General features: G+C 36.0%; 1 protein-coding gene across 1 annotated transcript; it reads left to right on the top strand.

Annotated features, from left to right (window-relative positions):
• Window positions 1-2,880: 2,880 nt before the first annotated feature.
• LOC121417154 (glycine N-methyltransferase-like) lies at window positions 2,881-23,710 on the top strand. The gene is made up of 6 exons (XM_041610743.1): window positions 2,881-3,031; window positions 4,005-4,153; window positions 12,193-12,308; window positions 13,202-13,452; window positions 20,735-20,856; window positions 21,987-23,710. Exons 1-6 carry the CDS (start codon window positions 3,029-3,031, stop codon window positions 22,159-22,161), a joined length of 816 nt encoding a protein of 271 aa, XP_041466677.1. The 5' UTR covers window positions 2,881-3,028; the 3' UTR covers window positions 22,162-23,710.
• Window positions 23,711-23,919: the final 209 nt, after the last annotated feature.

Here is a 23,919-nt window from a genome sequence, read left to right as displayed (position 1 = left end):
AGTTGTATAATTGTGTTTATTTCTATTTTCAGGAATAGGTAACTGTCTGAAAGTGGCAGAGTGGTCTTGAAGAGGAGGGAAATGAGGGGTAGATGGAATATACAGGTTAATTACCTTAATTCCCCTGTATTAGCAGTGGACAGTGCGAACAGTCCACATTTATGTGGACTGTTCGCACTATCCACTGCTAATACAGGGGATCTGCATTATTTTGTGTGCACACGCTCACAATTTTTGCTGTAAACGTGATCGTGAGTGCACACGGTACTCGGTGTCATCTCGCAGCTAATTTACCCTGCATGGGAGGCGGAGTCTGGAAATCCGTGCCTGCGCATTGGTGATCATAAGCTTATCGATTGGAAGAATGGGCCGCGGAGGCGGAGTCTAAAAATCCGTGCCGTGATGAAATTAGCGCATCTATGTCAAATTCTGTGGTTTATTTCGTTACTAAGCAACACATGTGGCTTTGATGTAATGTACTTTTAAAAGTGAATCAGCTTTAAAAATAGTCTCATTCGAAGCCATATTAAACTCTTGACGTATTTTTCTTAGACTTTTGGTTCGAACAGACAATCATCTGAATATTTTTAAGGATGCAGGAATAACCGTCTGAAAGTGGCAGAGTGGTCTTAATTGAAGAGGACTAAAGTGGACCTTCCTCATTTGATAGATTTAGGTTATCGTCAGATCTACTTCATTGTTTTACCTTTTTTCTTTAATAATTATTTTAACTAAATAAACTCAAGGGTATAATGAGTAGGCCAATAAACTCAAGTGTAATGAGTAGGCCCAATCTGTCGAAATACGCAGGTGACAACTTGGTTGATTTGATTACTTTTTATAACTTAATTTTATTTTCCAAAGATCATGCAGTGCTAGAGGATTGCACTTCAAAACTGCGGACTAAATAAAGCCTACATGGCCCATGCACCTCACCAGCTGCAGCCCGTCTCGATCGAGAAAAATAAAATGCTTAACGCTCGCGAGCGATGTGCTGCAAAGTCACGGACAATGTAATAAAAACTGAAGGCGGAGACTCGGGCATGAGCAAAACTTTTCGCCAATATGCACGTATACATGCACGTTGCACTGCCGAGTGTGGCGCCTCCCATGTAGTGATATCTGCAATCTCATTGGCCAAAAGTACATACATCCACGGCGACGTGCGCAGAGAATTGAAATATACATGTTTGGTTGACTGGACTATAAATTCTTGAGTACTTACGCCATGTACCAATATCTTGCGCATGCCTTCTTTCGGCCAATGACATTACAAATAGGTCACTACATGGGAGGCGCCACTCGACGGTACTCGATCATGATTGGCGAAAAGTTAGCGCACGCCCTATAGCTACAGATTCTGCCAATTGGACTGCACGCATGCTTGCAGTAAACGGCAAGCTTTTATCAATTTGAGAAGACTGGTTGTTGAGCTGCATGGGCCAGCGCCACTATGATCGAGGCTTTATTTCGTACGTCCGTACAATTACAATAACAAAGCAACCCAGTCGTCATTTGCGTATTTCGTATATTGGGCCTAATTCGAGGCCGGCCTTAAATCAAAATCCTTGAGTTTATTTAGTCAGAATAATAATGTTCATATATCAGGGAAAACCAATGCAAATAAATTTGCGAGCTTGCTGTGACAAAGCAATTAAAAATAGCGGCCTAATTATAATAGTGAACATGGTGAACTTCCATAGATCTATAAACCAAATGAGGACGATAACGTTAGATCTATTATGTTTTGCTTTATTAAGTACATTAAGTATGTTAAAAATAGAATTGAAGTTACATGTTATATACTTTCAACGTTGTGGAATCAAATACTTTGATAACTCCCCCTTGCGGCAACTATCAAAGCTTTCAATTTGGGCAAAATGACTGTTTGAAATGTCGAGTACCCATGTTTCATTAATTTTCATTATTTTGATTACTATTGTGGACAGCTCGAACTGTCCACTGTTAATACGGAGAAAATTGGAAATTAGGGTAATTAACCTGTATATTCCATCTACCCCTCATTTCCCTCCTCTTCAAGACCACTCTGCCACTTTCAGACAGTTAATACATTTCTTGAACAATCAACATAAAACACAATAAAACAAATTAATCTTTTTAAAAGAATGCTTTAATATCAAAATATTTGATGAACACAAATCTGTCTTTACTTGGTCTCCTTCCAGGCCACTATTATGTACAAGTTTATGGAAAATACACCGTAGATTTATTCACAGTAGTGGCCTCGAAGGAGACCAAGTATAGCTTGAACAATAACATTTTGGAAACATGAGCTCTCTATACTTGGTCTCCTTCCAGGCCACTATTGTGTAAAAGTCTATAGGAAATACTTCATAGATTTATTCACAATAGTGGCCTCGAAGGAGACCAAGAATAGACAGCATTCATAAGAAATAATAGTTGATAATAGCATCTATTCTGTTAGTTTTGTGATAGACTTAATACTATTTTTTATACTATCGTTCATTCTATATTTGGTCTCCTTCCAAGCCACTACTGTGTACAAGTCTTTGCAGAGGGCTCCATAAAGTTGTACTCAATAGTGGCTTGGAAGGAGACCAAATATAGAACGACAACTAAGAGTCAAATCATTATCATATTTATTGATTTATCTTATCGAGGAGAGGGTCGGGGATTGTCGAATGAAATAACGTCCTACTCAGAAATTATTGTATCAATGGGAAAATACGTGTTGTAGCAAGGTCACTATTTCGGTTCGTCTGTGGGGGAAGTTTCGCATCGAGAACAAAAGATTTCTTTTGAAAATCATTGAAGCCGTCATTTCATTGAATCGGCCTGCAAATATTGGTAGGTGTTCGAAGAGGTCCTAAGTGGCTTATAACACGATATGGCCTACATGTGTGATGACTGTTTATTTCTGGATGGCTGACGTTGGAAAACACCCTACCGTTTGCTCAACCTAGTTGTACGAGATACAGTGGAATCTCTTGGAAGTGCAAGCCGATACATCTGCTCACAGCTAGGCCTCAGTCACAGCGTAGGAAACATGGTAAATACAAATTACTGCGTGTGATTATACTAACATAAATGGTAATGATACGGGTAATGATAATTCTACTACACTAATTATAGTATAGTGTTTCTACTAATTGTAACGAAACACTGATCCTGGCAGCCTAGTTCAAGTTGGCTCGCCGCTGCATTACTGTATGGTAGACCAAGGAGCTTCCAACATCTTGGGTAGACACATGCAAGCGCTTACTCCAGACATGGTAATTTGGTAAAATGTATACATGTGTGCAAGTCGGTGTGCAAGTCAATATTGACTTGCACACCGACATTCTACCCTGTAAAAAAATGCGGTGTTAAAACTGACACCAATTGGTGTTAATAGAGGACCACATCCTGAGGTGTTAAAATTACACTCTAGAGATAAAACATAACACCAAAGAGTGTAAATGTAAGTAACAAAAAAATGTGTTGTAATAACACCTATAGGTGTAAAACTAACACCACCAATTTAACACCGGTGTAAAATAACTGGTGTGGTCCTCTATATACACTGGTTAACACCACAGTTTTTGTTGTGTACTATTAGTACCAGTTTACAGTCTACATCGGCATAAAAGTCACAGATTCTATGGGTATAAATAGAAACAACTTAGCAGTGTCACCAGAGCGCATGGACATTTTTTTTAGTGACAATTAATTTGTGATGGTATCTGACACATGTGGCCTGGGTTGATTTAATACTTATTTTTATTTCAAGATAGAAATCAATGGAAGAGTTGGGATAGAGATATTCGGAGAGAGAGAGAGAGTGAGTGAAATGTGGGGCGAGAGGGGTACAAATCAAGTTAATATAAACAGGTAAAAAAATTATAGTATATTTTCCTCCTTTTAGTATTAGTCTGCAATATTAGACCCGAGCGCCTTTTGCCTTACATTTTCTTGAGTATCTGCTCTGAGAGTCGCGGGAGGTTGAAATGAGTGTTATTAAACATGTTTGTCATTATTTTCAGGACGTAAAAGCCAATCCATTTGATGACGGAGATGCCGTCCATAAACTCGGTCCCTTGGCAGAAAGATCTGAGGAGTACAAGGAATGGTTACTGGGGGTGTTGAGAAGTAACAACTGCCATAGGATACTTGATGCAGCGTGTGGGACAGGGTAAGAAGAACCCCATGCAACCACTAACTAGTTTTAATAGACCAGGGTCTCGTAACACAAAAGGTTAACGATTGATCGTACGCTTGATTTTCACGATTGATTGTACATTGTAGTCTATGCAATCAATCGTAGAAAAATGTTCTTCGATCATTGTTAAATTTTGTGTTACGGGCCCCAGTTCGTATGTACTTCATGGACCATTTTGGTCAAATGACCTTTCATTTCTTTCATTATGACAGGCAGATTTCGAAGCACAAAATTACGTATGCATGCCTTACATAGCAGGATAAAGAAATTGAATAGACCAGGTGACAAGATAGCACACCAATGAACACTCTACGAAGGTATTTGTTGCATTTCTATTTAAATGCATATTAGAGGATGTTGTGCAATGTACTCGGCAAATTGAAATATACCGGTCATTCCCGGACGTATTTTTTTTAGTGGATGTAAATGAAAAACACAATTCAAAAGAATATAACAAAATCAAGACCTCAAAGTTGGTGCTTATCGTTGATTTTTAAACCACCATGTCACTTTAGTACCAATGACCTTCCTCTGATCATGCTCAGAATCTTCTGATCATGCGCAGAGTGGTATTACGAACTGGCTTAGTAAAGATAAATTCCAGTTCTGGTAATGATCTCAAAATGACTTTTTACAGAATCTAAATATAATGACCACCCAAGTGTCTGTATGAATAAAAAATATGTGTTAAAGGATTTTGGAAGAAATTGTGTAATTTTTGAGAAATGGCAAAATAAGCGCGGATTCGGTCACTTCCGTCGGGTCTTTGTTCAAGCAATAATACACTGTCCCACGTGTGCTTATCTGTGTTGGCGATCTTCATTGTGATCGTGTTTCAGCCTAGATTTTATGATTTCACAATGTTCAGTTTGTGTAATTGTACCAGATCTAGATCCACGATGATATAGTCATACTTAACCTTAGTTTTACATACTTTCTCACGAAATTAGTGCTTTACTGCAACTACTATCATTTAGCTTTAATGTGTATAAAATAAGATCACATTATTTTGGAAAATTTTACCATACAGCCTTGTAGATTACATTGCACACTATACCAGCGAGCGTGCGCATTTTTGCGGCGCCCGCGCGATCGGGGGCTGAGATCTCGGGGGGGTTAAATCAACCCCCCCCCCAGCCACAGCCCGGCCTAGTTAGGGTTAAACTCAGGTTTAAAGTTGGGGTTTAAGTATGGATATTCAATTGTTACATAAATCACTAACAGTAGAGGTATCAGACTTCAGCTTATTTGGCTCTCAAATCATTCATAATTGTGTAGGAAGTACATATATAAATAGATGATTGTCTTGAGAATCAGGAAAGAGCACAGTAAACATAAAAAACATACAGCTTAATATTTTTGTGATACTTTTGGCTTACAATACTTAAACCACAACTTTAATCCTGAGTTTAAGTTAAACCTGACTTCAGAAGCACAAAAGAAAGAACGGCAACTAGATTTTAATTCGTCATGAGGACGAATTAGGTGGTCTGTCATGAATTTTCATTCAGTGTCGGCTAATGTTGTATGAAATGAATTACTTGGATATGATTGATAATCTTGGTCATAGTCATCATACGACTAAATTTTGACCATTCCTATATGTGATTATTAATGTGGTGATGACAATCGTGATGATTATAATGATGGTGGTGATAATAGAATACGGTAAATATGAAATGGAAGTTTGGAGCACGTAAAACACCTTAAAAACTCCTCAAAAATTTCAGACGATTTTTACCAAAATTGACATTCTAAAATTGCGCAATGAAAGGCGCCTTAATTTCCACAGCAGCTAATTTTTAATCGACAGTTTTATGTTTTTTTTGTGCAAAATCTTTTTAAATACCCTTTGTACTGTTAGCACTTTTTTTAAGATTTCAAGCAAGAATTTTTACAATTTCAGTGGGTATAAATTTCACAGAATACATGAAAATTCATAGGTGATACTTTTTAAAATTAAAATATATTTAATACTTTTGTTCAAAATTTCTTCTAAATTTCAATGATTTTAATTAGAAATTTCTGAATCACAATGCTTCAGTTTCCCAGCATCCACTTAAAAACTGATCAGCGATGTTTTCTATGAAAGAATGACGTAGAATTTTGTTGTAAAAGTTTGCAAAAATTTCTTCAAATTTCTAAAATTTTGACATTTTTTCCGTCAAGAATTTTCAATATCCATTGATTAATTGAGTATGACTGAAATTTACTTGAAAGTTCTTTCGTGATGATTTTTAGTGAAAAAAGGTAAGGTAAAAGATTAAAATACACGCAATTTTCCCGCAATATTAACGAAATTGCACAATTTTTTAAATTTCATATAAGGTACCTGCAAATTTTTTATACATTATATTCAATAGAAATGACCAGAAAAAAAAATCCGGGAATTTCCAGAAAATGTCTGGAATGAATTTTTCCACCAAAGGGCGTTTCAATATTGTAGCGTTTACTCAGAAAATACATAAATGATCTTTTACAATGTTAAAATTACCTCTTAAAAAGTTCCGGAAAAAATACGAAAAATGTCGTACATGAAAAAGCACAAAACCAGTGGGCTTGAAACTTACAGGAAGACCGTAAAATTGATTAAAAAAACATTTTCTCCAATTTTTTTTCAAAAATTAGGCCCAGAAAAATTTTGCAAAAACTTAAACAGGTCACAAAACATTGATGCTGCGGTCGAAAGTGAAAATTATTCACACGTTATTTGTAGAAAATTGTTTTGACTACATCATATCAAAATTTGAGAGAAAACAGATCACTAATAAAAAAAAATACGGTCAAATATGCATAAATACGTTGACGTATTTTGCAAAAATGTGTAATTTTTATTTCTAACATAATTTTGTGGTATTTACGCAATCTCCAAATGAGATATTTACTATATCGAAGAGTGAGGAAAAATTTTGGGGTCAACGGACTCCTTGAAGAGCTACAGTGAATTTTATATAGGCATATTTTTGCCCACTTTTGACTTATTTTGCGAGTTTGCACGCGCGTGCAATGCAAATTTGAATGGACGCGCATTCCGGTATTATTGGTCGTAAGAGGCTGAATGAGGTATCAAATTAATCAGAAGATCATGGACAATTGACAGACATAAAATAAATGACAAATCGAAGAGGCATACCGATGGTAGGAGCAAGAACGCGCATGCATACCTGTGCGCGCGCAAATTCTTGACATGCTCAAAATGGCCTGAAACGTACCCAAACTTGACCACGGTTGATTTGGAGAATTTTCAAATTTTGACGCGTGCGTACGTGCGCGTCGTGACCTCTGCATGACCTCTGTTGACATGTCCTGATGACTTGTTACCTGAACTTGATATGATGGAAATATGGATGATTTTTGATGATTAGTTGCGATGATATGATCAATCATTTAATTTCACAAAATGGCGCCTAGATGACGTCATCATGATTTGATAACCTTGAAAAGTTTCGTTTCGCATGTCCATACTGATTGCCATACATGACATGAAAATCAAGAAAATTGATATGCCCGATATTGAGATAAAGTGGTTACTAGCTTTGGCAATAAAAATAAAGAAAATTCTGACGAATATAATAGGTGATCTGTCATATTCATGACAGACCACTTAAAAAGGGTTAAAAAAGAGAAAAAAAAAGAGTCGAGCGAGGTTTGAACCACCGACCCTGCATTACCAGTCAGGTGCATTATCCAGTCGGCCACAATTGTTTTCGACAGACTGCTTGTGCGAAACAGGAAACTTATTGTCAATGTAAATTTTTCCAAGTCGAAAATTGGCACGATGACAAACCTCTACAAATTCTAGTTTTGAGAGTAGTACAAGCTTTCAAATAAAACAATGGACATATCGTCTAAAGGGTACATTTTTAGCTAAAACATATTGAAAATTTGGCGAGAAAAGACCAATATTTACGGAATTAGAATCAATTTACATGAGTGTGGTGACATCATGAAACAGAAAACGTTAATTTTTAGTTCCGACGCCATCTTGATGACGTCACGATGTTTTTCAGGGTCAAATGTGGCATGAAATCATATCTCCCATTCATACTCTATTCGAATAGAAAAAAAAATTGGGGGTCAACGAACTCCTTGAAGAGCTACAGTGAATTTTATATAGGCATATTTTTGCCCACTTTTGACTTATTTTGCGAGTTTGCACGCGCGTGCAATGCAAATTTGAATGGACGCGCATTCCGGTATTATTGGTCGTAAGAGGCTGAATGAGGTATCAAATTAATCAGAAGATCATGGACAATTGACAGACATAAAATAAATGACAAATCGAAGAGGCATACCGATGGTAGGAGCAAGAACGCGCATGCATACCTGTGCGCGCGCAAATTCTTGACATGCTCAAAATGGCCTGAAACGTACCCAAACTTGACCACGGTTGATTTGGAGAATTTTCAAATTTTGACGCGTGCGTACGTGCGCGTCGTGACCTTTGCATGACCTCTGTTGACATGTCCTGATGACTTGTTACCTGAACTTGATATGATGGAAATATGGATGATTTTTGATGATTAGTTGCGATGATATGATCAATCATTTAGTTTCACAAAATGGCGCCTAGATGACGTCATCATGATTTGATAACCTTGAAAAGTTTCGTTTCGCATGTCCATACTGATTGCCATACATGACATGAAAATCAAGAAAATTGATATGCCCGATATTGAGATAAAGTGGTTACTAGCTTTGGCAATAAAAATAAAGAAAATTCTGACGAATATAATAGGTGATCTGTCATATTCATGACAGACCACCTAATAAGACCTTTGGATGTCCGCCTTCGAAGCAGCCAGTTTCAGTGAAGAAAGCAGGGGGGGGGGGGGGAGAAATTTTGAGAATATCCATTTGTATCAGTTTTCCATCTTTCATATTAATAAACAAACTGAAATTTAAATGCATGGAAAAACATCAATTACCAAGCACTATTATGACAAGATATTTGCCCAGATTATATCAATTGACCTGTAATTATTGAAAAAAGAAAGAATTTGACTTTTACTGATACCAGATTTTAACACTTTTCCGATCGTTTGCGGCGAATGAAAATTTGAAATTTTGTCTGTAGAATACTATTGTTCATCACTGTATATGCCAGATGAGTGCCCGCACATGCCCAGTCGAGAAAATTTGAGTCATATTTCAGGACATATTGCATAGTTTATTTTCGCATGCCTCCGAATTATGTACTACACATATAACCAGACCAAGATGCGGCGAAAAAGTAATTATCATCACAAAAGCCTATTTCCCTTTATGTATGACCTATAGCTGCGGAGTCATGCGGGAATGTTTGTCTACACAATAAGCCAGTTCGTAGTTCCTTTCTGCGCATGATCAAAAGATTCTTCGCATGATCAGAAGAAGGTCATTTGCACTAAAGTGACATGGTGTTTTAAAATCTAATGAGATAAGCACCAACTTTGATGTCTTGATTATTCATATATTCTTTTGAATTGTCGTTTTCATTTACATCCACAAAAAACAATGCTTCCACGAACGACTGGTAATTCACAGTTTGTCAAGTATACATTGTGCAACATGCTAAGATATGCATTCAAAGTAGGAATGCAACAATACCTTCATTAAGTGTTCATTGGTGTGCTATTCTAGTCACCTGGTGTATTCAATTTCTTCATCCTGCTATGTACGGCAAGCTTACGTAATATCTTGCTTTGAAATCTGCCTATCATGACGAAAGAAATGAAAAGTAATTTGACCAAAATTGCACATCACCAAAGTGTTTGTTTGTATGAATAAAAAATATGTGCCATAGGATTTGGGTAAATGCTGAGAAATTAGCAAATAAGCACAGGATTCGGGTCAAGCGTTGGGCCTACATTCAAAGCAATAATAATACACTGTCCCACGTGCGCGTATATGTCTTGGTTTCAGTGTGAACATTTTTCAGCGTAGATTTCAAGATTTCACAAAGTTCAGTTTATGTAACTGTACCAGATCTAGATCCTCGATGATATAGTAACAATTAAGCTTGGTTTCACACACTTTCTCGTGAAATCAGTGTTTACTGCAACTACTTTCATTTATCTTTAATTTAACTTTAAGTTGATTTAGTAGTATTAGTTGCTGATGAGCCTTCGCGCGTAACAGTCTGTTCAAATAATCATCTAAGCAATATCGCTCCGTCCTATTATATTAAAGGGATCGTTTTACTTTGTGAGCAGCTGACTTAAAAATTCTCAAACTGAGAAGAAACACGTGTATGAGTGCCTGTATTTGTCCTCCAAAACCCTGAAATATACCACAATATAGGATGAAAAACTCTTAATTTAGATACAAGTAGCAATTTATTAGTTTCATTTTGAGAAAGGTCTAGTAGATGGGTTCAGCCTATGACCAGTTTTCTTTAATTCAAAAAGTCGGTTGGCTATATTGACTGCCTTCTGCTGTGTGTATCTCCTATACACACGCTATTATTAGCTGCACTGTACATTCAGTGTATACCTTGTACCACACTCTATGTAGGTCATGCTGTGTTCATCTAGAGTTACTGTGTTGTGTTGCACAGCTCTATACACATAGTCATTGAAACCAACTCCCAATTATTTTCAAACTTTGGTTAACATCTCCAAGGTTTTAAAATTGATCCTGTAGATATAACACTTTGAAACTTTTGGGATGGTATTTTTACACTATAAGCCTAATGTTTAGCCCATTTTTATGAACAAAAAAGATACTTTTTTAAAAATCAGAACAAAGTGAAATTATCACTTTCATACTTCATGAGCTCTTATACACTGTAAAAAACTGATGTGCTAATTTAGCACTTGCCGTGCTTGTATAGTGACTGCATTACGAGTGCTGATTTTTCTGGTTCAAATTTAAACTAGAAAATCAGCACTCGTAGTGCAGTCCCTATGCAAGCAATATAAGTGGTAAGCTGGCACTTCATTCTTTACAGTGTAGTGTATGCATGCAGTTGAACACTTTCAGTAACTGCAGTCTCAAAAATAGTCATAATATATTATACAGTGCGTAACAAACAAAAGTTTACACTTTGAAAAAGCCCTGGGAATTGAAAAATATACAACATGTTGGTAATTTTTCACATATAATCTTGGGTTTGGGTCTCATCTATCCAATGAAAGTAAAAGTTTTGACAGAATGTTACACTTGAGTGAGCACTGTCCATTTTTGTAAAGCTCGCAGAAATCTGTTTGCGCAGAAATGCTCGTTTTGACGCTGTGTCAAGGGGAAAGGGCGAAATAAAACTTACCCTGCTTAACTTTTCTCATACATTTCCCTTGCACTTTAAGTCAACTGAAAAAAACCCGGATACATTCAAGCATTTTGTAACAATTTCCACCCAAATTTAAATTTCAACACTAATTAAGCACAAACTTCATCTTTTTTGTGCCAGCTGGATCTGAGGACATAAATGAATCTGAACAAAAGTTCATATCAGGCATATCCAGCATTTTCCCCTATGTTTTTATCATTTGAAGTGGGTTTACATTTCATTTTCATTTAATACTTGTTTCTTCACACTGTTTCAAAGCTTGACAATGATTAACAAAATGAAAATTAAGCCTAAGCCATTTCATGTAAATCACAGCTCAGTGTAAAGCAAATATCGTCACGATGGCCTCGGTGTGTGGGGGAATGGGATGGGGCGCAGTGCACTCTTTGAAGTGTTTTGGGCAAGGAAACAAGTTAAAAAAGGTAAAAAGATATCTCCAAATCAATCTTAATAGCTAAATTCCATGTCATTCTTCATGATTATTGTCTACTTTTATTCGCATAACTATTTCAAAGATCTGCGTAAATCATTTTAAACTAACTTTTCAAAAGTAAGTGGTGCTCACTCAAGTGGAAATATTTTTCGACAGTTATATCGTCATTTGCTTAAATGGATCTGTACCAATGTTAAAAATGTGGAAAATGTTCAGGATATGACAAATGTATGATTTTACCGGATTTTTTCTAAGTGTAAACTTTTTTTTGATACGCACTGTATATATTACTTTGTTCATGTCATACAGTGTAGATTCCCTTTTCCTACTCGAGCATGGCATGGATGTAGTAAGTTGCGATGATGCCGAGGCGATGCTTAGTTACGCAAGGTCGGAAAAGGAACGATTGGAACTCAAAGACTGGGGTAAGCATATGGTAGATTCTAAAAGAAAAAAAATTACCCAATAATGGATAAAATGGGAACATGCATGTTTCTTGGGTAAAATGATACCAAATATCTCAATAATATCTCAAATATCTAAATAAGATAATACGCAATGTTGTGTTGAAATTAACCCAGCAAACGTGCATGTTCCCTTCCTACCCAATATTGGGTAATTTTTTACTCTCTGTTTTAGAGTGTATGCGTTGACTTTCACAATGAAAATAGATGTAATATGTAAATTTGGATTTCCGAATAGGTCGTATTTTTATTGAGCCGATGCTTTTATATCAAACCCTTTTTAATATAAATTAATTTATAATGACTAGTTGTGATCTTAAGGGGGGCTATTATATCAGGTGTTCAACATGAATTCGACCCGGTTTTTTCTTTCAAGAACGAAACATACATGATGGCCTTTATTCAATGTTTTACTTTTTAAAATGTGTACTCTTCCCTTTCATATAGAGGCATTCTTTAGGGCAAGGGAACATTTGATGATTTGGAATTAGGTTCTTACATGTGCCTTCTTATTGACATACACTGTTAAAAACCCCATGATTTTACAGAGAAATAATAGAAGATTTTGCATAAAGCAATTACAGAATCATTCTGTAAATTCATAAAACATGATTTTTCTCTGCAATTTAACAGAACAGGTCTGTTTAAAAAGGTGAAAAGACTGTTTTATTCAAGGAAATTTGTAAGATGCCATACACCAAATACCAATTTCCTGTAAGATTACACAATCTGTTAAGATTACAGGTGTTCTCGAGACTCTGCTGCAGGAACTTTTATTGTAAGGATAAATTTTCTAACTGTGTATGTAGGCCTAAGATTGTAGTAAATGAATAGTTTGTTATTGATGGTTGCAGTTGTCAAACAAGCGAACTGGCTGACATTAACCGAAGACCTACCATCTTACGAACCATTCGACGCAGTGCTTTGCTTGGGGAGTTCCATTTTACACCTCGTTGATTTACCGCCAGCGCTGAGCCTCCATCGGAAATGTTTGACCAACTTTAAGAAGTTCTTGAAACCAGGTGGGTTGCTGTTGATCGACCATAGAAACTTGGATTCGATGCTTGATCGTGGAGTAGTAGTGAACAGGAACGTTTATCATAAGGTATATGCCTACGTTTTATTCTGATTAACCATCTAAAATCTCTTAACCATTGATATCCTCAAGTTTTGTAAAACAAAATCACCTTTTTGTCATCTCAGCTCGCTGTTTGTTAAAACCCACAATCTTGACCGTTTCATGTGCTTAATTATACATATTATTTTGTTGAAACAGTTTTATGTATATCCTCCTGTCTTATGATGCAATTGGCGAGCTTATGACCGCATATCTCCAATTATATTTGGGGATTTTTACATTACGGTGTGTTCTGATTTTTTTACCCCATAATATGTAAAGATCCTAAACTATTGAGTTATTTTGTTAGATAATCTTTGTTAGCTCCGGGGCTTGTTTGACTACAAGGGAGACGAGTTTTGCACCTAAAAATATAAAATAATTATGAAGGCCTCAAAATTAAATATTTGAAAAGTGGGGGACATAACGTCACCAATCAATCTTCTGCATATTCATGAAGGCATGCTGATAACTTATTTTATAAAATATTGGCAAGAATCAAAACTCATGACTCCATTTATTCATCATCATATTTTTTTTTATAAATGTTCAATTTTTCTCGCTGAATTCTATCCATATACTTTTTGCATTTCATTATTTAAAGCCCTGAGCCCCATTTAAAAATACAGGTCAAATCCCGTGGGAAAGTTTATTCGAAATTAGAGTAGCAGAAAAAAAATAATAAACACGCATCTCGCTGGAAATCTCATCCAAATCAGTCGAGAAACTAGAAAGTTATTACATTTCACTTATTTTTTTTTACTTGACAATATATAAGATTACAAATTACCTGTGTAAAAATATTTTTTTTACGAATGAATCAGCATATATTGAGCATTACAATTTTTAAAAAAATATCATTTTAGAATAGTCTTTTTCTACCTGATTGCACTGTATGTTTAAAAGAAAAAGTACTAACCAAATTTCTGCGCGGTCGTGCTAACGATGTCCGAGATCAGGGGAATGGGGGCACGACCCAGGCGCGGTTCTAGACTAAACTCTTTGTTGGGGCTTCTGAGGGCTTGAGAAATTTTCGACGTTGGTTTATTCAGTACTATGATGAGCAGCATGATATGTGTACAATAGAGACTATTTTGCTTTGACCGACCAGCTAGTCAGCCGCCCCTAGTCCCCCAATATGTTTTTGATAATATCCCGTTCGCGACGGCATAGTAGAATAGGTTCTAACACCCCAAACGAGATTAATCAGCCGGCCATGTCAAGTTCGAACAGCTCCATTGTTCCGTGCGTGCGAGCTGGATCGTTGATTACAAAAGCGTGTGTGCGATCCACGATGAGTGAATTGATCGATCGATAGTTTTCGCGCATGCGTAGTTCATTTCCTGTTTTGGCTGCACGGAGTTCAGAGCTCACCTGTCGCTCCAGTGCTATAATTATGTCCGTACAGAGTGACTTCTTTGAGAATGTATTGTTGGTGATGTGGGTTTTGAAGTTCTTCTTGGACTTCTTCTTTTTCGATATTACTATTATCATAATATTCTCATAATGTTACTATTATCATAATATTCTCCCTTCCTTTCTTCTTCCTTTTCTTCTTTTTCGATCTTCTTATTATTATCAAAATTATTATTCTCATTTCTTTTCTTCTCATATTCTTTTTTTTCGATATTCTTCTTATCTTATCATCCTCATTTCCTTTCTTCTTTTGTTCGATCTCTGTCTCATCTTTTTGTTCTTATACTTCCTATTTATAGACCCCCCCCCCTTCTCCCTTGATATAGTCTTGCTTTGTTTCCTCTTGCAAATGAAATCCTCCTTGTTTTTTCTTCCTTTTTTATAATGCTCCCTTTTCATTTTCTCCTCCTTCTTCTTCACTGATAATTGTGTAATCCTACACCTCCATCTCCTAAGTTTTCTCTTTCTTTTTCCCTTCTATTTATTCTTGTTATGAATTTGCTTGTGCTTCTTTTTTCGCCTTTTTTCTTCGTCGTCTTATTTTCTCTTTATACCTATTCTCATTCTTTTACTCCCGTCGTCCTATTTTGCTTAATTTTGTTCTCTCTGTTTTTCTCTTCATGCAAAATGAAAAAAATGAAGAATATGATATTTCCTTTTAAAAGTATGCCCCCCAAAACATGAATCTTCAAAATATCGTTATATGCATACAAGTAATACTTTCTGAACAAGAAATCATAATCTTCTCGATTAAAATTTGCAAGGTGGTATACGACAATTATTATGAAGATTATTTATCATTTATCATCCAATTACTTAAGTTAGCCCACCCCATCCCCCATGATCACCATTATCTTCTCCCTTCATCTTTTTTCTGTTTCGTCTGCTTTTTTATTTTATCTTTTTCTTTGTCTTATCATTATTATATTCATAATCTTAACCATTGTTGTTGTTATTATTATCAATATTATTATTATTTTTTTATTATCCGATTGTTATATTTTCTTTTATTATTTGTTATTATCATTGTTAGTGTTGATAGTAATGTTTATAATTGTTATCATTGATATTATGTAAACATTTGAATATTTTACATGTAAAGAATAAAAAAATTAGTTTAATTCGATTGAAAAATATTATTGTTATTGTCATGAATGCCACCCCCTCTACTCTCTCTAATCCCCTTACCTCTAGTCAACCTCTACTTATATTCTCTCTCTCCTCTATTTTCCCTTTACTTTTTTCCCTTCTATTCAATCAGTAGCTTACGCAGGGGGGGAGGGTTCAATTTCATACGAGGCGCTTTTAATCGAAAAAAATGTACTACAACACTGCGCAGACAAGTGGGTTATGCTCTCTCTCTCTTCTTCATCTCCCGTTCCGTGCCCCCGGCCCTCTCTCTATTTTTTCCCTTCTGAGTATATTCTCGTCATCACAGAAATATGTCCAAACCCGGCCCTCCAAGCCCAACCCATACTAAAAAATAAAACCTACATTAGGATAGGTGCCCGGCATATTCGGCCCATAATCAATTTCAAATGATTTCTAGATTTTATACGTCGTCGAGAAATGTTCAACAAAAACCTCCAAATTATTTCCTTAATTTAAAATCCAACGGAGACGTTGCCATGTATTTGTGTAAAAAAATGAATATTATGTATCAAATGATTCTAGTAATTAAAATTGTATCAAAAACAAGACATTCTGCCTTTCTTTCATTATCCAAGAATATACAATAAGTCCCTGCAAACCGTTTTATTTATTGTGAACTTACTCAATTCTCAGTTTATTTCACTAGTTTAGAACGTGTGTGGTTATTTTCTTGACATGTATGTGCAAAGGATTTAATGATCAACAAATGATTAGTAATTCATGGAAAATGCAAGAAAAAATAACTTAAGTATATGTTGGTCAATTTAAAATGGAAAAAAATGAGTGTGACCAGAAAGACATTTTCGGGTTTGCTGGTATTCTAGTTGTCAGAGATCGGCGGTGAACCAAGGAATTCTTGGTGGAGGGGACTATAAATGCGCTACTTTTTCTTTACTTTTTTCTGACAAGCAAAGGGGGGGCGGAGAAATAGAGGTCAGCAATGAAATCGCAACCCAAGTTACACCATTACTATTTTATACCCTTTTTTTATTCTAGTGCATATAAATTATATTCCATCATTTAACCCCCCCCCCCCATTTGTTTCGCCACACTCACTGTCAAATTTTCGGACAATATATGATTTGATTAACATTTTAGGAACTTTCCGTTCGGAAATTATTATTTCCTGCGTTCAGTTTGTTTTAATATCCAATTTCGTCAAGATGAAAAAGGACTCTGAAAATAATAACCTGCATTGCCAAAGTATAATTCTAAAATGTCGTAAGTGTATATAATTTCTCACCTGGTACATTCACCTTTACAGAATTTCGATGTATTAAAATAATTCTTATGTTTTATTTCTCCACTTCCTTTTTCCTTGTAGCCAACAATCCATAAGAGCTCCGATGAAAATACAAATATAACGAGTTAATTAGAGAACTGTAAGAGGAAGAGCGTGCTTCAAAAGAGATACATAGAAAGGCCATTCTCGCCTGCCTAAATATCATATTCCAGCTCATATTAAGTGATATATATTATCTCTAATTAATTAATTAATTGTCTTTATTAATCAATTCATGTACTGATTGCTTTATCTCATATTTATCTTTATCAAAGTTGAACGTCTGTTATATTCTATGGAGTACGGCCAAAAATGAAACAAATAACTGAATGGACGTATATGGAATCACAATATGCTTTATGCCGTTTTTCTCGCACCCTTCTAACAAGCAATTAAAAAAAAATTAAACGAGCCGCATGATGATAATGATTAATAATTCATATAATATCCACTAAACATTGTGATCAAGGCGCTCTACTTATTCATTACCCGGCTTACATCATTTGTTCCGTGAAAAGCATTATAGGCCTGTTTGCAGACATAAACATAAATATTTTATTTTAATATATTCTGCTTTTCATTCCCTCTATCTTCTCGAATAATATATCCATGGAATGCATATTTACTCCATGCTCTGGATTCCTATCGCATCACATTTTTTTATATGCAGGTCAAACCAAACCACGATAACATACTCAATCAGAATAAAATCAATTGGGGAAACCTTAGATTTTTTCGAAAATTCATATGAGATTACTGATATGGATAAAACATGCTTCATATACTTTGTACATCGTAAATAACACATATTAGTCTTCATTAGCATGATTATGCCTATGTCACGGCGTTTATCACTCTTTGGTGTTAAACCAAACTGACAAAGTGTGAATTCATCCGTACATTCTTCCCTTTCAAGTCACTCTTTTACATTGTTAGTAAGTGGCAACTTTATCGACCTTCGCTGGATGCCCTTTTGTGATTTTCAAAGGAAAGGGGCCATGCCTCCATCAATTACCACATCCGTATCGTTAGAACAAAATAGAGTGTACGTACGATCCGAGGTATTCTCAATAGCCAGCTGTATACACTTTTTGTTTAGGATTATAGAAATCGATATCAACTTAAAGTCGTGTACTCTCTTCTAGTTTGATCTAGCTTGATCAGTTCACGAAGTTGAATATTATGACAGCCATTTTCAAGAGGCAAAATAATGCACCTAAATGAAAGAAGAAAACAAAAATCGATGTGTTATAAACTGAAACCCTGATTTTTCTTCTTCCTATATTTTATCAACGGCGCCATTTTTTTTTAAAAAAGAAGTGCACACCTAGTTAGCAGTAATGCATATAGCATTTTCATTTCTTTGAAAAGCAGGATAAAAGAGCATTGTAGATTAAATGCCTTGCTCACGGGCATAGGTGCCGCGGCCGGGATCGAACCCCGGACTTTTTGAAACCTCACAAGCAATCTTATAAAGTATCGATCGTTTTCGATCTATCGTTGATCATATCAGCGCACGCACGCAGCTCTGCGTGCGTTTTGGGTTGCATTTCGCTGCTCCCATTGTTTTCCCTCACTTTTATTGATTACGGTATATACGTGGTTCTGCGAAACTGAAAATCGTTGAAATCAAGCTTCCATCGCGGCAATGCCCACTGTACGCCAATATTGGACTCTCTTCGAAGCATAACTCGTTTTATAATGCTTTATAAAATATAGAAACAAAAGGTAAAAACGTATGACTTTCTGAAATGTGTAGTTTAATCAATGGACATTGTAATTATAACACAGTAAATGCAGAAACATAGTATGAAATTGTATTTTTAAAGCCTGCAAATGGATGCGAGTAATAGCCTTTGCGGAACCGACTATATACGGCTCCCGTACATGAATAAGTTTTAGGGAACCGTATATATCCGGCTCCCGTTGGCAACGGGATATGCGAGGGAGGGTAGTGACCAATAAAAAAATAAATGATGCAAAATGTTTGTGAATGATTTAATAACAATTTCATCTAATATGAACACCCATAAGTCCCTGATTGATGATATAGATGAGGGTATATTATTTCACTTAATTATAATTTTGACAATAGTATTCAATTAAAAAAAATAGGTTTGAAAAAGACTCGGAATGCACTATGAAACTATTGTACTTGACAATAAATTCGGAGCTCTTTATTCATGTCCAAAATACTAAGGGTTCATGAACAAATTGATTTTAAGATCATCCTCTTGCTTACTTTCCAATGTTTGATAAAATCAGCTCCAGTCTATCTTCAACAATTAATATTAGAATACTCACCCTCCCGCAACTTGCGCTCATGCAAAAAATCAATCTTAGCAGTTCCTGCCATCAACACCCAGTCTTATGGTTCCCGATCTTTTTGTTCAGCATCCCCTCAACTTTGGAACAACCTACCTCAGAGCATAAAACAAGCAGACTCAACTAACAAATTCAAATCTATGTTAAAAACTCACCTTTTTGTTAAATAGATCGTCCTTAGCATATGCTGCTTCAACTGTCAACATGTATAATTTCATTTCAGCTGAAATTTCTTGTCTTCCTATTTATTTTCCTTAAGCGCTTAGAGGCATCTTTGTGATAAGCGCTATATAAATGTTGTTAAATATTATGCTGTTAAAAGTTGACGCGAAAATTGAGCGCGCCGAAAATGTCGGCTATTTTTTATCACATCGTCAAGCCAAATATTGATTGACAACCCTGTGTCTAAACTAAACGTTTTAGATAATTTTAGACTCGGTCAGGGAGAATATAGCGACTAAACCATTTTCTCAAAGTCTAAAAAGATATATTATAAAAAATGACAAAATTTCAGATCGCGTTTGACAAATAAAGGCAAATCTAGTGTTAAAACTTGAATTTTACAGCATTCGAATTCGTGTTTGCTGAATTAGAGAGGTCCTCATTTAATTGTATTGCGGGAGATCATGGACTTGCTACACTCGCTAAGAGAGCATTAATGCATTCTGAATTTAGATGTGACCGAGCGAGAATTTTTTTGAATGTGTATAGTAAAAGCGTTGATTTTAGAGCACTTGAAGACATAAGTGGAATACTGCATTATTCAATACATATACGCAAATATATATATATAATTTTTTCTTTCTTTCTTTTTTTCTTTGTGTTTTGTTTTTTGGGGGGTTTCGGGGGGGGGGGGCTGAGCTATTTTATTTTTCTTGCGTCGGGCTTCACCAAAACTGCCCCTAGAACCGCGCCTGGCACGGCCATCTCCCTCCCTTTCACCAGTCCCCAATAATTCTTAGCAAAGTCTTTTTAGGGTTACATATGCGTACCGGACGTTAATGAATGATATGCTGGATACTTGTAAGACTGTGGTTATGGCCTTTGCCCACAGTGAATTTCTAATTCTCTTATCTGTTTTTTTTTCCTTCCTAGGATGACACTTTGCCCAGTGTATCAATCGATGTGATAGAAAAGGATGGGGTTCGGCAGCGGGTAGACATTATCTACGATATGGTTGTCAAATGTGAAGAAACAGGGAAAGACAAAATAGAAAAGTAAGTAGACGCGTCAGCAGAAAGATTTTGAAATATGACGTATTTAATTATGTATAGTTTATTCAGAAATTATACACATAATACTTTCAGTATTAGATGACTTGTTAAATTGCAACTATCGTTTGACCACATAATATGTTTATTTTCAAAAATGCTTGATTTGTATTTCTTGTGCCTTTACTATTATAATTATGTATTACATATATGCTTACTACTATGTATCTATATTTCTAGGTTTAAGTTTAATTATCAGTTATTTTTTATTTTATACATGTATCCTTTACATTAAGTTTGATTCATTGGACTTCTACAGCGTAAACTTAAAAGTGTAGTTTCCTCTACATAATCTAAAAGCGTGAGAAAAGTGGCTGTTGCATGAGATATAGTACTTTTTGGAATCCACCAATTCAATTTTCTATCAAATTTACTATAGCCTCCGGTTTAGTAGATCAATAGAAATTTGCCTCCGGAAAAAAAGGTTATTGTTTTATATCGTTTCATTACACATGGTTTTTGCTAGATCCTCGAAAGTCGTGATATATTGTATACTGTATACTTTTCTGAGAAGTAACCTTGTACGTTTATTCAACCTTTGTTGTCTTTCTCAAGATATGTTATTCTTATGCATGTCTGATAAATATCAATTTCAATATGTAATAATGATGATAATGATATCTGGGTTTGTGAAGTGCTTTTTGCCAGAGGACACAAAGCTCTGCTATTGTTACCCCGGTTTTACCTCAGCTACCATCCCCGGCACTCAGTGCATTCAAGAAATTAATCCTGCCGGGTACTACGTATCCACCTCACCTTGGTCGAGTGCAGCACAATGTGGATAGATTTCTTGTTGAAGGAAAACACGCCATGACTCGGATTTGAACCCAAGACCCACGAGAGGTAGAACCACTAGACCACGACGCGCACACACCATGTACTTGTCATTTTCTGAAATGACTTTCTGTTACATCCTTGAATAATTCAGGATCATTTTTAATTGGTGTGCTGATTCAACCCCCCCCCCCCCTCCCCCTCTTTCCTCTCGACAATTTTATACAAGCAAAATTGTGTCGACATAAAACATACGGTTGATATATCATTCATTTCGTACCTTTATGCTTTATATTGCACAGGGTTACAATGCCATTAGCGCCAGTTCACGTCAACACATTCAGCAGTTTACTCAAAGAGATATTTGGACCAAACTGCAAGTACTCCCTCTACGGTGACTTAAATCTTCAAGAGCAGGGTGATACAGAAAATACGGTATACTTTCAGCACGTGGTACACGAATGTATAAGAGAGTAATTTGTAGAGTACCAAAGCGATGACGTCAGTTGTCATGGTGTCATGGCGGCCTGGTTCTAAACAAATTAATCCGGAATGAAGGCATGTGTTTATCATAGGAGAAAATGGCTGCTATCGGAATGATCGCTTGCAACCTAATGTTCAGACGAGCCAAAGTCATTTGTCAATACAAATGTGTACAGACGGTCGTCAACGCGACTCTGTTTAGAACCAGCCTGTCATGACACCATGGCAACTGACGTCACACTTCGGTACTCTATTAGAACAAATGCGTACTCATTAAAGTCCCTTTCACTATTGGTGTTGCGACTCCTTACAACCGTTGCGTTTCTGTGCAACATATATTCTGACCACATGATTGCAAACGATCGCACGACCAAATGTGAAAGCCTCTTTAAGTGCGTACTCATCGTGTGCTGAAATCCCTAATAGGGCCTGATCTCTCCTGTCTGGGACTATCATACAAGTGATGCATGCGCATGAGTTCACTATGCGATTTATCCTCACTCGAGTTGAAGCTCTGTTCAATCCATTGCATGAACCCTTAAGGCTAAATGCAATGGGGTGAACACGAATTGAATGGATCATTATTTCATCTTTCACCGAATGAAGTATTCTTTCCATGGCACGAATGAAAAAAACAACATTTGGTTTATATGACACCTAAAAAATAATCATTACTTTTTTAAATCATGTGATATTCATGAATTTCTATGCAATACGTGCTCATGCAGTGCGAGTTCGGTCTGTTTATTTATTGTTACGTCATTACAACATGCGCACTGCTGGTGCGTGAGCTGCAGCAAAGAGCTGCAGTCTCGGTGCGATAGTGCAAAATAGACAAAATCGTATGGATCCAAAATTGCACGATGAATGGAAAAAAATGCACGGTTGATGACGTCATTGTAAAATGGGCTGAATGAACGATATCAAACAACCAATCAAACACAAGGATTTATCTAGATGTCATATAATTTGGTTTATTCAACGATTTTCTTATATCTGTTTGACAAAAAAGAAGAAAAAATAACAAAAGCAGATGTAACTGAAATATATTTTGCCTTTATCGGACAATTCATTTTCTCTGAAAACATTTTTCGTTTTTTTAAATCTAAATGAACACAGCATAGACAGCCTCGTTTAGCCGTGCTATGAGGGGAAACATGCACTGTCGCCGGACAATAGAAAATGAAATGTACATGCAGCGCAAAATGGATCAAATATTGAATGGCTTTCAACCAATAAAATGATAAGAATATTTGTACGAGTTGTATAGTCTGCAACGAACCTCGATTCCTACAAGGGTTGGCCCTTCTCTTAAATGGTTCCGAAATTACGCGATACATGTCGGACCAAATTTTCTCGACAACGTGATTTTGTATACAAACTTCACGCAGTCTGCCTGAGTCGAATCGATTTTAAAATTTGTGTTCGATCGATGTTATCGAGCGTCGGTAAAGTTCTATTTGTTATATATGTTTTATTTTGTATATGAATTGAAGTTGCCAATAAAAACTCAATACAAAAAAGGGTGCCGTGGCCGAGTGGTCTAAGGCGCCTGGCAAAAAAGAAAAAGTCGGTGCAGATTAGCAAAATCGGTGCATCGATAAAAAAGAGACATTCGTGAAGGAACAATAATAAAAATAATCAGTAATGTATGTCTATTATTTGAATTATATTCCCCAAATGAAATCTATTTTGTAATTATAATGCTTATTCGCCATTGGTTCGAAGTTTAGTTTGATCTTAGTTAGAGTC

This window comes from Lytechinus variegatus, chromosome 6 (assembly GCF_018143015.1).
Source record: "Lytechinus variegatus isolate NC3 chromosome 6, Lvar_3.0, whole genome shotgun sequence".
NCBI lineage: Eukaryota > Metazoa > Echinodermata > Echinoidea > Temnopleuroida > Toxopneustidae > Lytechinus > Lytechinus variegatus.
The sequence above is the reverse complement of the archived record's forward strand: the minus strand, read 5'-3'. Positions and strand labels throughout refer to the sequence as shown.

Excerpts from the sequence above, each read along its gene's own strand:
- LOC121417154 (XM_041610743.1), top strand. Across the intron at positions 4,154-12,192 it reads GATGCAGCGTGTGGGACAGG|TGTAGATTCCCTTTTCCTAC; the intron begins GTAAGAAGAACC and ends CATGTCATACAG. Across the intron at positions 13,453-20,734 it reads ACAGGAACGTTTATCATAAG|GATGACACTTTGCCCAGTGT; the intron begins GTATATGCCTAC and ends TTTCCTTCCTAG.